This window comes from Equus asinus, chromosome X (genome assembly GCF_041296235.1).
Source record: "Equus asinus isolate D_3611 breed Donkey chromosome X, EquAss-T2T_v2, whole genome shotgun sequence".
Lineage (NCBI taxonomy): Eukaryota > Metazoa > Chordata > Mammalia > Perissodactyla > Equidae > Equus > Equus asinus.
The window spans coordinates 61,560,164-61,576,308 of record NC_091820.1 but is presented as its reverse complement, the minus strand read 5'-3'; the positions used below and the strand labels follow the sequence as shown (position 1 = coordinate 61,576,308).

The following is a 16,145-nucleotide window of genomic DNA, read 5'->3' as shown; positions in this document are numbered from 1 at the left end:
ATCAATGAAAGAGGGAATGGGTTCTTTGAGAAAACAAACAAAACTGATAAACCCTTAGCCAGACTCACTGAGAAAAAAAGAGAGAATAACCAAATAAATAAAATTAGAAATGAAAAAGGAGAAATTACAATGGATACCAAAGAATTACAAGGGATTATAAGAGAATACTATGAAAAACTATATGCCAACAAATTGGACAGTCTAGAAGAAATGCATAAATTCTTAGACTCATGCAACCTCCCAAAACTGAATCAAGAAGAAATAGAGAATCTGAATAGAACAAGCACAAGAGATTGAAACAGTAATCAAAAACGTCCCAAAAAATAAAAGTCCAGGACCAGACGGCTTCTCTGGAGAATTCTACCAAACATTCAAAGAAGATTTAATACCTATCCTTCTCAAACTATTCCAAAAAGTGAGGAAGATGGAACACTTCCTAGCACATTCTATGAAGCCAACATCACCCTGATACCAAAGCCAGACAACAACAACACAAAGAAGAAAAATTACAGGCCAATATCGCTTATGAACATACATGAAAAATCCTCAACAAAATATTCACAACCGAATACAGCAATATATTAAAAAGATCATACACCATGATCAAGTGGGTATTCCAGGGATGCAAAGATGGTTGAACATCCGCTAATCAATCAGTGTGATACACCACATTAACAAAATGAGGAATAAAAACCAGATGATCATCTCAATAGATGCAGAGAAAGCATTTGATCCAACATCCAGGGGCTGGCCCTGTGGCACAGTAGTTGAATTCCTGTGCTCAGCTATGGCAGCCTGGGCTTCACAAGTTCAGATCCTGGGTGCAGACTTATGCACTGTTCATTAAGCCACGCTGTGGCGGCCTCGAACTTACAAAATAGAGGAAGTTTGGCACACATGTTAGCTCAGGGATAATCTTCCTTACACACACAAAAGAAAGACCCAACATCCATTTATAATAAAAACTCTCAATAAAATGGATATAGAAGGAAAGTACTTCAAAATAATAGAGGCCATATATGACAAACCCACAGCCAACATTATACTCAATGGGGAAAAACTGAAAGGCATCCCTCTGAGAACAGGAACAAGACAAGGGTGCCCACTCTCACCACTCTTATTCAACATAGTATTGGAGGTTTTGGCCAGAGCAATTAGGCAAGAAAAAGAAATTAAAAGGAATCACCCACAATCAAAATATACAACTATGTACCAGGGGGCTTTGGGGAGAAAAAGGAAAAATTTTAAAAAATAATAAAATAAAAGGAACCTAAATAGGCAATGAAGAAGTAAAACTCTCGCTGTTTGCAGACAACGTGATCCTATATATAGAAATCCCTAAAGAATCCATCAGAAAACTATTAGAAATAATCAACAACTACAGCAAAGCTGCAGGGTACAAAATCAACCTACAAAAATCAGTTGCATTTCTAGACTCTAATAATGAACTCACAGAAAGAGAACTCAAGAACACAATCCCATTTACAATCACAAAAAAAAGAATAAAATGTCTAAGAATAAATTTAACCAAGGAGGTAAAAGACCTATACAATGAAAACTATATTACTGAAAGAAATAGATGATGAAATAAAGAAATGGAAAGATATTCCATGCACATGAATTGGAAGAATAAGCAGTTAAAATGTCCATACTACCTAAAGCAATCTACAGATTCAATGCAATCCCAATCAGAATCCCAATGACATTCTTCATGGAAATAGAACTAAGAATCCTAAAATTCATATGGGGCAAAAAAAGACCCCGAATTGCTAAAGCAACACTGAGAAAAAAGAAAAAAGCTGGAGGCATCACAATCCCTGACTTCAAAATATACTACACAGCTATAGTAATCAAAACAGCATGGTACTGGTACAAAAACAGGTACACACATCAATGGAACAGAATTGACAGCCCAGAAATAAAACCACACATCTACAGACAGCTAATTTTCAACAAACAAGCTAAGAACATACAATGGAGAAAGGAAAGTCTCTTCAATACATGATGTTGGGAAAACAGAACAGCCACATGCAAAAAAATGAAAGTAGACCATTATCTTTCGCCATACACAAAAATTAACTCAAAACGGATCAAAGACTAGAAGGTAAGACCTGAAAGCATAACACTCCTAGAAGAAAATATAGGCAGTACACTCTTTGACATCGGTCTTAGAAGGATCTTTTCGAATACCATGTCTACTTGGACAAAGTAAACAAAAGAAAAATAAACAAATGGGATTTCATCAGACTAAGGAGCTTCTGCAAGGTTAAGGAAACCAGGAACAAAACAAAAAGACAATCTACCAACTGGGGGAAAATATTGGCAAATCATATATCCAACAAGGTGTTAATCTCCATAACATATAAAGAACTTACACAACTGAACGACAAAAAAACAAACAACTTGATCAAGAAATGGGCAGAGGATATGAACATTTTTCCAAAGATACACAGATGGCCAATAGGCACATGAAAAGACGTTCAATATCACTAATCATCGGGGAAATGCAAATTAAAACTACACTAAGATATCACCTTACATCTGTTAGAATGGCTATAATCACCAAGACAAAAAAGAACAAATGTTGGAGAGGATGTGGAGAAAAGGGAACCCTCATACACTGCTGGTGGGAATGCAAACTGGTGCAGCCACTATGGAAAACAGCATGGAGATTCCTCAAAAAATTAAAAATAGAAATACCATATGATCCAGCTATCCCACTACTGGGTATTTATCCAAAAAACTGGAAATCAACAATTCAAAGAGACTTACACACCCCTATGTTCATTGCAGCATTATTCACAATAGCCAAGACATGGAAGCAACCTAAGTACATATCGACTGATGATTGGATACAGAAGATCTAGTGTATATATACAATGGAATACTACTCAGTCATAAAAAAGACAAAATCATCCCATTTGCAACAACATGGATGGACCGTGAGGGTATTATGTTAAGCGAAATAAGCCAGACAGAGAAAGCCAAACGTCATATGATTTCACTCATTTGGAAGATAAACAAACACACAGACAAAGAGAACAGTTTAGTGGTTATCAGAGGGGAAGTGGGTTGTGGGGTGGGCACAAGGGGTGAAACGGCACATTTATATGGTGACTGGAAATAATAATGTACAACTGAAATTTCACAATGTATTAAATTATTATGACCTCAAGAAAAAAAATATTGTTCCTTTATTTTAGGCAAATGCATAGGTTCTGAAGCCAGACTGACTGGCTTTAAATCTCAGTTTAGCTACTTGCTAGGTCTGGGGATAAAATTTGGCCCTATGAAAGAATATGTCAGCTCTTACCAAAGTACAAACAATAGACAAAGCACGAGATTTATTTTTCACACCAGACAGTTCTGGTCTCCTTCACTTATGTGCACAAAAAAAAAAGTAAAAGATTGAAAATCCCATGACTTACCACTTCCCCTAAAGTTAAGAAACAGGAATTTGTGGGTTATTTTTATAAACACTGTAGACAAACCCTTAGGCAATCCTAATCATACCCTGACACTCAAGGTCAAATAATATATTGTACTAAATAAATTATTCCTTTCTCCATCATCATATAATGAATTTAAGGCTTTAAAGCTATCTGAAGACTACAAGGGTTTTTAAGACTAAAATTCTGTCATGACCTAGCTAGAAAGAGATGAGCAAGACAAAACACTTTGCTTTAGATGGACTATACTTGAAGACATATGACACCAATCTGATTGCTAATACATATAAATGCACTTACAGTTGTGATTAGAAATTAATACCAAGATATTGTGGCCATAAATCTGAACTAAAAAGTGATATTTGGAATTAACAGTGAAATGGTATAGTAAAATATGAGAAGGCATTTATTGGCCAAAATGAAACTGTTGTATACAAGTAATTCAAACTAATATTAATATTTTAATATTATTATATTTAATAATTAATATAATATACTTCACATTATTACTTTAATACTATTAATGATTAATTTAATGATTCAATTAGAATTCTTAGAGCAAATAATTTTATCATCACCAAAGAAACAAATAACTCCTTTTTTTCCTACCATTCTAAGTGCAAGGATCAAGAAAAGAGATTACCCTTGCAATTCTTTAACAACTAAGCTCTCTGGAAGCTTTTGCTGGCTCAAGGATCAACCTCATGCCACTAGAGGTCAGCTACAAATTTACCCTAAATAGTCCTAAGAATTTTCTTTAAGGGCTCTCCACTGTGGAATTCTTTCTCTCTCCTCTCATATCTCTGTCGACAGTTTTTCAAGTCTTAACAGAAGCCCCCTTAATGCTCTCCTCTCCTGAGAGGCAGGTAGTGTGCTTTGGGTGAACGCTCAAGAGAGCAGAAACCATTTTCTCCACAATTTCAAGAAATATACAGCACTCTGCAAACTCTCAGGTGGGAGTAGGGGAGGGAAGTAATTCCAGTATTATTCCCTCCCTATCTGCTTTGGGTGGAACATCAAATGCACAAGTAGGATCAGCAGCAATTAGAACAGCATAAAAGAAAACACCTCAATTTTTTGCAAAAAAATCAACTAAGGTAAATGACCAGGCTAAAACAATTTCCCTAAGACATGAAATAAGCCATTTATTTCAATTAGTAAACTGTTAAAATGCACTCCTGATTACAAGTCTGGAAAACTGGACTACTACACTAGAGGACTATAAAGTAAAAATAGGTGAAAAAAATTTAAATCCTTGAGCTATAGCTGAATAATCGAAATGTGGACAGAAAACATGAGACAGTGCAACTAACCAGCTCAAAATGGGTATATTTTATCCTCATGGCCTTCAATGAAAGAAGTATCCATGAAAATTGATGTAATCTACCAATATCCCACACATTTGAGCCCACAAAGATGAGGAAATCATTCCAACTTTCTAATAGTGCTGGAGAAACTAGGAACATATTTATAAAACCAGAAACATCTTGCCCTTTCATTTTAATGAAATATATTCTAAAGGTGTGATACTTTTCCTGCCATAGTAGCTCAGCAAGTAAGTAGGCAAGTTATATCACATGAAATCAAGCTGAAGACTGAGATTTATAAGTGAAAAACATGATTGCTGGGATGGCAGATTGAACTGAAATAGGTCTGACTGTTGCCTGTCTCCCTCGCTGGCCTCCTCTCCACCCCCATCTTGCTTTAAGTCCGAAGAAAGATCACTATTTAAAAACAAAACTCTGTAATACTTTAAATGTTGTCCTGCCCTTTAACAAAGATGAATAGAGGGAATTTTGAGACAAAACTCCCAAATATTATTCTCATCTATGCCAGTGCCTGTATCACCTCAGACAAATCTCTCCTTACACTTTACTTTCCCAACTGGTAAATGAAGATTATTTTCACTCGTTGGGATGTCAAATGTCTTGATTAAAGTTTTCCAAGTATTTTTAAACATACGGACAAAAGTAGTTATAATGAGGGACAGCCCTGTGGCCTAGTGGTTAAGTTCGGCATGCCCCAATTCAGTGGTCCAGGTTGGGCTCCTGGGTGCTGACCTACACCACTTGTAGGCAGCCATGCTGAGGCAGCGTCCCACATACAAAATAGAGGAAGACTGGCAGAGATGTTAGCTCAGGGTGAATATTCCTCAAGCAAAAAGAGGAAGAATGGCAACGGATGTTAGCTCAGGGCAAATCTTCCTCAGCAAAAAATAAAAAGTAGTTATAATGAGAAGGATTTTATAAAAAGGAATGAATTGCCTTAGAGCCCTCACAGAAGTAAGACTGTAGTGCATTAGTTTGGGTTATATTTGCTCATCCTTTCCCTGTTTTCAAACAAATTTTACTGCTTCTACACGTGTTTTTTAACAACCTTCTGCATTAGAGACTAGAGATGTTAACCCATCCTTTGGACAGATTAGTATTGAATCTAACCCTACCCAGAGGCCAAGAATCAAGCTCTTCCAAGACTACGATTGGAAAAGAACAGTTTCTATGAGATTAAGAAGATCAGTAGAGAAATCAGTTTGGAGGAGAAAAGGAAATGCAGAAATTCCTTGGGGAAAACCTGGAAGAGCTTCTAGCTTTAGACAATGTTGTTATTCATTCCCAGCAATTTAAAAAATGATTCCAAATTATATTTAACCCACAACACTCAATCAGAACTAAAGTAGAGCAAACTTTACTTTTTTCTCCTTTAAGAGCTTACATTCAGAATTAAATCTCATACATTAGCACTGTTTTTGTCATTTCGTGTATTTTTTCTATATAGAAACATTTTTTTTACTGGCTGGAGGGATGTTTGATATAGTTCTAAGCTTACCAGCTCTGTATTCTACATTTTTTCCTTTTAACCAGTGACATTTCGAAGATGCGGCTGTGTTAGAAATAGGGATGTTGACATACAGTGTGTTGCTAGATGCCCGGCATCTTTCCAGCCCCCCAAGCCTTTCCTCGCATTATTTCTTCTACCTAGGCTGCCGTCCCCATCTCCATTCCTGCAAAGCTAAATCCCACCATTTTTCAAGGCTCAGGTCAAATGCCCCCTTCCCTGCACTCACACAATACTTTGTTTCTAATGTACAATGTCACTGAGATTAAAAGGCTGTACCTATCTTTCCTACTACATCGTGAGCCTCTCCAGTACAAGAAAACCCTCTCATGTCATGACAGTGGACACAAGAAAGTTCAAAAGTTAAAATATAAAATCTCAGCTCAAAATACCCTTTAAAATGGATGAGATAAGCAGCCTAGTTATTGAATCAGTGGGGCTGCTAGAACCCATTGTCTTCCTAAGTGAACTCCATTAACTTGATTGCACACTCTTTTGAGGCAAGGGACTCGGTCCTATTTTTTGTGTAATGCCCCCTATCCCCCGAAACACACACGTCAATATCACCTAATTCAACGTTCTGCACACATGAAGTCTCAATACAAAGCCTTATTACCGTAGATGAAGAGGCTGTAATTAAAACAAAGATCGGATGCTGAAAAACATTGACCTGTGAAACGATAAAAGAGTTGTCAGTGCTTAGGGTAACCTCAAGGTCTATAACAAAAAGCGTCAAAGATAAAGATGCCACAGGGCGCGACAAGGATGGAGAGTAACTTTACTGGGAAGGGAACGGAATGAACAACATGAAATCGAAACGGGAGAGTTCTCTCAGTCTAGCTTATGCTCCCAGAGCGAGACAAAAAGCAAAATATCTAATTTTTTTACATTATTTCATTAATAGTGGTGATCAATCGATGTGACTTTTCATACCGGGCATAGATCTTCTCGTACTTTCAATTAATTAGGTAACATAGGCCATGGATGATCAGGACACTTCTCCAGGAGAGCACAAGAAAGTGACACGGCTCAGGACCTAATCTCCCTTCCTCTATCCCCTCCTAGGGGAGGTAAAACATGAGTGTGGTGAACACCTGAGTTGTGAAGAAGTGAGAGTATGGAAATTGCCCCAGATTAAAATGACCTTCTCGCCACGCCAGGTAGTACAAACTGACAGCACGGAACACCCCTCCCGTAGAAAGGGACGACGGGAAGCCTGTATCTGACTTACCTGGGTTTTCTGTCCTATGGGTAAACCTCTGGAGCTACGCAGCCCGTGGCAGCGACAAATCCACGCGCGCAGGCTCCGATCTCACACGCCCGGACAAGTCACAGGAGCGGCAGTGGCTGTGGCCGTGGCGGCGGCAGCGGCAACTCCTCCCTCTGCTTCTTCGCTTCCTCCACCCCCGCCGCCGGGCGGCCGCCTGGGCCCCTCCTTCCTCCCTCCCCCCACTTCCGGGCGCTGCCCCGGCCGGAAGCAGCGCCGGCGAGGCCGAGAGAGGGACGCGTGACGTGAAGGGGCACGCCATGACTGGAGTCGCGCGTCCCCCGCCCCCTGCTGCCTGGCCGCCGCGCAGCCTCAGGCGGAAGTCTTCCCTTGTGGCGCTGCAGAGAACCCCCTTCCCTCTCGCCAACAGCAAAGCAAAACAAAACGACCCGCCCGAACCTGTGTCCTCTGTAGTTTCCCAGCCTCCAGCCAGGAAGTGCCATATAGCTCATCGCACATCATCTTCTACATAGTTCAGCTTTTCCCGGCATGAACTCAACGTGCTTCTGCTAGACTTGTGTAGCCTAACTCCAGATGTGAACGCCAGAACTATGAACTTGCCGTCATCTATTGAAAAATGATCTCAGAAAATGTTTTGAATTCATATTTTTTTAATTGATGCTTTTAAATACATAATCTTTATGTGTGAGTGTGTTGGAGTTGGGGCAGGGATCTCACTTCACACTACCTTCACATCGCCCTTCCAAGCGCTGAACCACTTGCCCATTCATTCATTCGTTCATTCATCCATCATCTTAAGAATCTGGAGGATTCCAAGGATGCAGAGAATATTAGAGTATATCACCATGAACTTAGATAGAAATGAGATGCATAAATTGTAGCAATACAATGCAATGAATGGTACGGAAAGCATTTGAGAAAAAATGTCTTCTTTGATTCCTGTTTTCCAGTTTGACATTTTAAAAGCAAAATCCTAGGATTTTTTTCCAACTATAAACATCAACGTAAGAGGGAGAGGTTCTCTCTCACTAATTTTGAAGCGAGATGTAGTCTTTTCATATCAGCTTTCATTAACTAACTGTCATAAGATGTATGGGAAAATTAATCACAGGATTATTTTAGGCCTTCAATTAAGTACTTCAGAAAGAAATCACTTCCTCCTGAACCTATTACTTCCCCCTCTACACCCATCCACATAAATAAAAAATCCACTTGGGGCCGGCTGGTGGCTTAGTGTTTAGGTTCCCACGCTCTACTACCCAGCCCCAGGGTTCCCCAGTTTGGATCTGTGGCGCGGATCTACACACCACTCATCACGCCAGGCTGTGGCGACATCCCACGTACAAAACAGAGGAAGACTGGCACAGATGTTAGCTCAGGGCCAATCTTCCTCAAGAAAAAAAAACAAAAAACAAAAAAATCAGCTTCAGGACTCCTTACCTTCCCAGACATTAAGTTGTAGTTGTCAATCAATGTGCACAGCCTTAACCATTAAGATACAGTTTCAGCCCCAAATTTAAGATCTTAAAAATCATATCACATGAAATTAAGATCACTTTTAAGGGGGCTCCCAATTATTAGCAAGTTGGTTTGTAACTACAATATTAACACTGTCCTATGCTTTCAAACAAATTCACTGACAGAAACCAAAAATAAAGCTTTACTAGAATAGCAAATCTACTAGCTCTCTAGTTTTTTTATGTAAAGTTGATTGTTATGAGCTGTAAGATCCTCTACCATATTCGTCCTTAGTGACTGAGCCTTTCTTTTGCTCACACACCTCTTATCTCTAAATGTATCATCCCTAACCGCCCTCACCAATGCACAAGCATACCACCACTTTTTAGGATTACAATATTAGTTTCACTGAGCTCTCAAATAAAAGGGAATGTCTTCAAGAAGTAATCAGGTTTTCTGGCATTGAGCAGACAGTAGGTGCCCCCCAAATGCTTATGGAGTGGTAGTAGTATCTCCAATCAAGTTAATAGTCACAAGGGTGAGAACTCAACATCTGTGCCTCTGCAACTACCATGGCACCTACATCAAAATAAGTTTAGTGAATTTAAAAGAACACGTTTTAGAGTGAAATTAAGAATGGGATTTATGACATGCACCCTAACTAAAAAACAATTCATAGCCCTCCAATGAGTAAGCTTTAAAGGACCGGCAATGCCGCCAGTCATTTACCTAAATTCTTCATAGATTTTTGATGGGGAGACTAATTTGACAACCTTCCCACTCTAGGTATTATGAAACTCTCACAGTGACGTGTTACGGGCTAAGCTGAGTACATTTATGAGAGGATAAAACTTTTGACTCTGAGTACACTAGGAAAGCTGCAAGGTCAGAAGATTGTGATGGCACAAAATAATTTGACTTAAACTGCTGCTTCATTTCTGGTAATGGCCATGGTAGTTTTAGAATTACACATCAGGACGAGATGAACTACAAAATTAAGTTTAGAAGTTTGTTCAAAGATGCTGATTACCACTACTAGGTTTTACTCCATAGAGCAACATATATGCGGGCAAATGGACAGACATATTCAAATGTCATGCCTCTCTTTTTGCCTATCAGAATAGCTGACAATTATCACTTACCTTACAGAACTGGCACAAATCACACTGAAAATTACCTCCAGTCATTAGAAATTTTCAGGGCCAAGTCAGTAATGAAAAGGTAAACAGTCTAATGGAAGGTTGAAACTTCCTTGATGACGTTTATTTTGCTTAATCATGTCTCAGGGTTACATGCGTTTGAATACTTTAGTCCTATTTTAACATCCTTTCTAAGGGTTCATTCAAATTTTATCGAATAGTGGCACTACTATATAGTTATTAGTGTTGCAACCTACTCATTTTGCAGTGACATTCAAAGTATTTTTCTTACTCAAACCATGAAATTACTGGCTTTGGTGCATTTAATGAGAAAACAGGACACACTGCCATGAGAGCATTCCTCTAGTATTTCATGTAATAAATAAAAATTTTTCAAATGTTTGGTTAAGTCTAAATCTTTATCTACATCAGGTAAATCTGGAGATTCCCAAAAGCCACTCACCTGATAACTTACAATGCCAGGTCAGTGAACTTTAGAAATCACTGATTTAGCCAATACAGACAGGCTGCTCGACTGAAACTATTTTATGCTTACTAGAGCACCATCAACAAACTACTACATGAGGCTTACTTTACAGCCTTTGACCAAGGAATTAATGAAGCACATGGTGTAGATGTTTTCTCCAGTCAATACCTTACACACAACATCCAATGTCATACTGAATTCAGGAAAATCCAAAAATCTTAAAGTTGGTATAATTACAGAAAGCCAACAGCAGAGGTCACTGATAGTAGTTAGATAAGTGAAAATAAACTCTATTTGACAGATCCTTTCTTTAGTAACATCATAAAAACCCCAAATAAATATGCTGAAAAATCTAAAGCTCTAATTAAGATAAATGTGCCAAGGGAGCCAAGGAGCTAGCTAGTCTTCAGATATTCTAGTTCATTTGATAGGACCATTCTTCCCATGGGTCTGGTGACACCACAAATTCTCCTGGCAGGAGTGAAAAGGACTTAATAATGCCAATTCCAACTATAAACATAAATGACAGGTAGAAATTAGTAGGCATACCAAAGATCTGGACACCAAACTTTTAACTCAAAGATGATGTAAAATAACTCTGTGATCAGTTATTCATGAACTATAATTTCCGCCTACTGTAAAGTTGACTTCCGAAATTTTCCCTTCACACTACCTCATAGAGAAAAGCTATTTTATAAGTTGCATAGCATTTTGACTTTAACATTAAGGTTAAATAAATGAAAAGTCATGGAGCTTGGTTTCATTTACAAAAGAAACAAACCAACCTACAATGAAGCTTTCAAATGTACTTTATTCTTCAATCATGTCATATTTTAATGGGTACACAGTGTTCTCACTTGGCATCAATTATGAGTTGATTTTGAAATAATTCATTATAACAACCAGCTGGGATGATTACTGGTCTCTCCATTCCTTTGGGGTGACTCTCCCAACAGGGGACAGGTTCCATTCTATTCCAATTTGTGTTGCTGTCTGTAAGAATTAAAATGCTGTCAGTTATATATGTTTAAACCAGAATCCACTCTCCCTTAGAGACTATTTCTTAAAAGTGCCAAAGGTATTCTGCTCTATGGTTAAAAACACACAGAAACTCACCCGAGATATAGTGCTCTCTGTGTAGACCAAACTTAATTGCTGGCCCAATTCTCTAGAGCAGTGTTGTTCAACAGAACAATAGATGAAGGAAATGTTCTATATCTGCACTGTCCAATACAGTAGCACCAGCCACATACAGCTATTGAGCAACTGAAATGTGGCTAGTATGACTGAGGAACAGAATTAATTTTATTTAATTAATTCAAATTTATATTTTGCATTTCTATACTACCTTCTCAAAACGCTGCTTCACTCAACCACAACGACCTAAATACTGCAAAAGAACACTTTTGTATTATCCCTTTATTAAGGACCACTTCACCTCCAAAATGCCTGTGATCACACATTAGTTCAACATCTGTTTACTCTTCTAATTAAGCACACACGCTTATTTTAATAGTGTATCTGATTTTAGGAAGATCAAACAAGAATGAAAAACGCCTATTAATAAAGCATCTTTGTTTATTAAGGCAAGGGTTGATTCATATCCTTTAAAATCCACTTATGTATTTATCATTAACTTCAAGACACCTACTTTTAACCAGCAAGTACACTGACTGGTAAGCAGGCTGTTAAATGTAACACGTAAAAAGCTAAAGTATTGAAAGCAAGTCACTTTATAGCTCATCCATCAGAAATGCTGTACTCAGCTCTCGGGGCAAAATTTTAGAAGAAAAACTGATTAAGTGAAGGAAGGTGGCCCAAAATGGTGAAAACCCTGGAAACCGTATAACAAAAAAATGACTGACAGAACTAAGGGTGTTTAATCTGAAAGAGAAGATCCAGGAAAGATGATAGCAATTTTCTAATATCTAATGGCTGATACATGGAAATGGGATCAGAATTTGTGTTGCAACGGAATGATGGGCAGAATATGAAGGAGGCAGATTTTACCTCAACAGAAGATCCTTTCAACAGCTACACAATACAGAAAGGGCTGCCTTGTGTCCAGTAAGCAACTTGTTAACGGAAAGGTTAAGAACAGATGATGGATGAATACTGAATGTTGAGGAAGAAATTTCTGCACTAGGTGGGTGATTACATTAGAAAATTTCTAAAGTCACTTCTAACTAGACATGTATACTAATGTGTGAAAACATTTCAAATACATGAACTAAATGAGAATGAAAAACATCTAAAACATCAATCAAGAATACTTACATATGCCCATACAGCAATACAAAAAGTGGCTCCACTAGCTAATACCGCGTTACCATATTTGTCATGGAAATCAGGTGTCCGTTTGTGGTGGCTCTGCCTTGCCACTGTTTGCTGAATTCCTCGAACTTGAAAAAAAAATACAGAAGCATATCCATCAATTGTCAGGAAAAGAAAACGTATGTAATTGATACTGCCAATTAGGAAAGCCAAGGAAACTAACTTTACAGTATTATGTAGTTCAATAAAATGCTATATTGTAGCTAAAAGCAAAGTAACATAGTTTGAAATGCATCAAAAATAGGATGAACTGACAGACGGATAAATATGTGACAAAACGAATATACCAAAATGTTAATTGTAGAATCTATGTGGTGGGTACATAGATGTTCATTATATAATTCTTCCAACTTTTTTGTACGTCTGCAAGTTTTCATAATAAAATGTTAGGGGAAAAAAAACAAAGAAAAGGCAATGTCAGTAACATTCACTATAAATCGGTATTTGTATAACCTCTGGAACTTGGCTCCTATTCATTAATTTGAAGGCTTATGGCTTCAATTTTCACTAAGGTTTACTCAGCAGTGCTCAACAACTTACAACATAAAAGGGTAAATAAGTTTAAAATGAACTTCAAATTAAAGCACACTAAATGTTTATGACCTTAAAATTAGGAAAAAACCCTCCAAAAACTAGAGTAATACTGATTTTTAAAAACATTACTAATGAATACAGCACCATGATAAAAGAAATGGGGTATATGAAAATACGTAAGACAGACCCTGTCCTCAGGTAACTTCAGTCTAGAGGAGGATATCAGACATATAGACACAAATCACTATAATACAAGGAAGTAGAATGTTAGCTAAGCACCTTGAATAGCAGGTAAGATTAGGTTATGCAGATGTGGGAAAGACGAATCTGAAAAAAGCAGAGACAGAGAAGCCTATCGTACTGAACTAGAAAAGCAATTAGGTTTGGTTGAAGGATGAAGAGCATAGACAACTAATAGGGGGTAAAACTAGAAAGGATCATGGAGGGTCACTTTTTTGGTAGAGGTAAAGGTTTTCGAGCAGAATGACAACATTAAAACTTTCCTTTTACTATTATTTTAGTAGAAAGAGTTTTTGAACTGCCTCTGGAGACACTTAGAAGGGTTTGGGAAAGAGCCAAGATTGGAAAATGCATTATTTCTATGGTTTTCGCTTCTTCTCCAATCTAAGTAGCAGATCCTTATCCTCTCAGAGCCTCAAAAGGTACTTAAGTATGCAATGGAAAACACATTAAAGAAACAACAATGTTGCCCATTCACTTAAGAATATAATGGTTTCTGTGTGATATAATGGGTTGTTTAAGGATAGTTATTTGACCATTAATGGTTTCTTCTCTTAACTGCCTTACAGGTTTTTTTTCACCTTTAGTCAAACTTGAGCAAATTTACAAACATTTTACAATATACTCTGCTCTAGAGCAGTTAAAAACCGTGTGAATTCCACATTGAGAAAAACCCAAAAAATTCCCTTCCTGAGGTACAAGGCCTGACCTGCTCAAAGGGCAAAGAAATTAAGATTACTAAACAATTCTGCAACACTTCATGACCTCAACACTCAGGTCACCCAAGTAGATTTCTTTAGACCTCTCCTCTGTGACAAAAAATGGTTTAGTTACCACTTACTGGTAATCTCATATAATCCTCAACAACTCCGTAAGGTTGGTATTATTTATTAACCCCTTATTTTACAAAGGAGGAAAATGAGGTTCAGAGAGGTTAAATCATTTGCCCAAAATTAAAGAGATAATAGACGTGACTTTTGGAATATGAAAAACCAGTCGGGCAAATATTTTTTGGATATTGTCAAAGCTGCTTGAGTGTTTAGAACACAATCTAGTAATATCTCCAATGATTCAGTAAACTGAAAATAAAAAGATGGCTGAAGAAGCTAAATGGTAAATGCTTAAGGTCACTTTCATTGTAAAACAACTGCTCACATTACTCAAGGTCACCTTCAGCGCAAATCAAGCACTGAAATGAATTTTCTCTCTCCAATCTAGTGCATTATCTATACATAATACTGGTCTCAAAATTTCCCTGTACCTGCCTAACTTTTAGATAAAGATAAAATGATCACAACTGCTTTCGGGGCAGCAAATACTCAGATAACAACCCACAGATAACATAAAAGCTGCAAGGCTACCATTTACGTTGTCTCCCTGCAATGAAACCAGATGAAGCGCTGGATTTACAGTTTTCTTCCGTTACGGTTACAAGAATTGGAGAGAAGGTACTTCTATTTGGAGGTAAACGTATCCGCAAAGCTAAAATTTACGAAATTACTTAAGGAGAGGTGTCCACCAAGCGTCTCCTTCCCTGAAATCGTAGGTTACTTAATAATAAAAAAAAAAGCAGCGCTAGACTATGACTCCGGTAAAAGAAAGAGAGCTGGGAACCGAAAACAGAAACACTGGGTGATTAAGCTAATACTAAAGACATCTTCCCACTAACTTGAAGCGAGGTGGGAGACTGAGCATTTAGGGTTAGGTTGGGATGCAGATGGAGGGAAAGGGCACGAGAGACCACGAGGACAAATGGATAAAAGGCGGTTGGAAATGATTTGCTCACAATTTTTGCTCACCTGGGAGACGACTTAGTGCGTTTTTGGCCAAGGGAAACATTCTGAAGCTGAAGACAGAACTGCGGCAAGTGCAGCTGCCGGTTTCTTGCTACTGCACGTCAAGTACCCTTGCAAAGAGCCCTGAAAAACAAAATGGCTTTCGGCTGGGCTCTTTGATGAGATTTAATGGAATCTCGCGAGACCTTAAAAACCTATAGCAATTGTAATCCTCTTTACAGCAAGGAAATATAAAGGCCTTTCGGGAAATGTAGTTTCACGCGTTATGAGTGACGTATGATGGTATTTCCCGAAGAATGAGAGACAGCCCCCCACCACCACCCCGCCTTGAAGCTAGGCTCCATAGAGGAGAGCTGCGACACTGATCTTAGACTGAGTCGTCAAAGGCACCAGCTTCACGATAGAGTTTCAGAAGCTTAAGCTTGTATCTCGCTCCCCGCTAGCAGTTCCTTCTGTTCCCCCCCAAACTGACTTCGTTTCTTTAATTTTTTTGTCTCCTATTACTACATACTAATTCGTTTAACTTTTAATTTTGAAATGATTTAAATTTAGAGAAAAGTTGCGAGAATAGTAAAAAGAATTCCTAATATTTGGATAAATAATATGATAAAGCAAATTTAACAAATCGTTGATTGTAGAATCTTG

General features: G+C 38.0%; 2 protein-coding genes across 3 annotated transcripts in view; both read right to left on the bottom strand.

Moving 5' to 3' along the window:
• Nucleotides 1–7,677, bottom strand: part of ATP7A (ATPase copper transporting alpha) — a 132,218-nt gene extending 124,541 nt beyond the window's left edge. For both annotated transcript variants that reach the window (XM_014865965.3, XM_014865966.3), the window contains exon 1: nt 7,516–7,677. The gene's annotated coding sequence lies outside the window, so the exon portion shown is untranslated. The remainder of the gene's footprint in view (nt 1–7,515) is intronic.
• A 3,710-nt stretch (nt 7,678–11,387) lies between these two features.
• Nucleotides 11,388–15,664, bottom strand: COX7B (cytochrome c oxidase subunit 7B). The gene is made up of 3 exons (XM_014865964.3): nt 15,504–15,664; nt 12,874–12,998; nt 11,388–11,589 (listed from the first exon to the last, which is right to left on the bottom strand). Exons 1-3 carry the CDS (start codon nt 15,541–15,543, stop codon nt 11,512–11,514), a joined length of 243 nt encoding a protein of 80 aa, XP_014721450.1. The 5' UTR covers nt 15,544–15,664; the 3' UTR covers nt 11,388–11,511.
• Between the last annotated feature and the right edge of the window lie 481 nt (nt 15,665–16,145).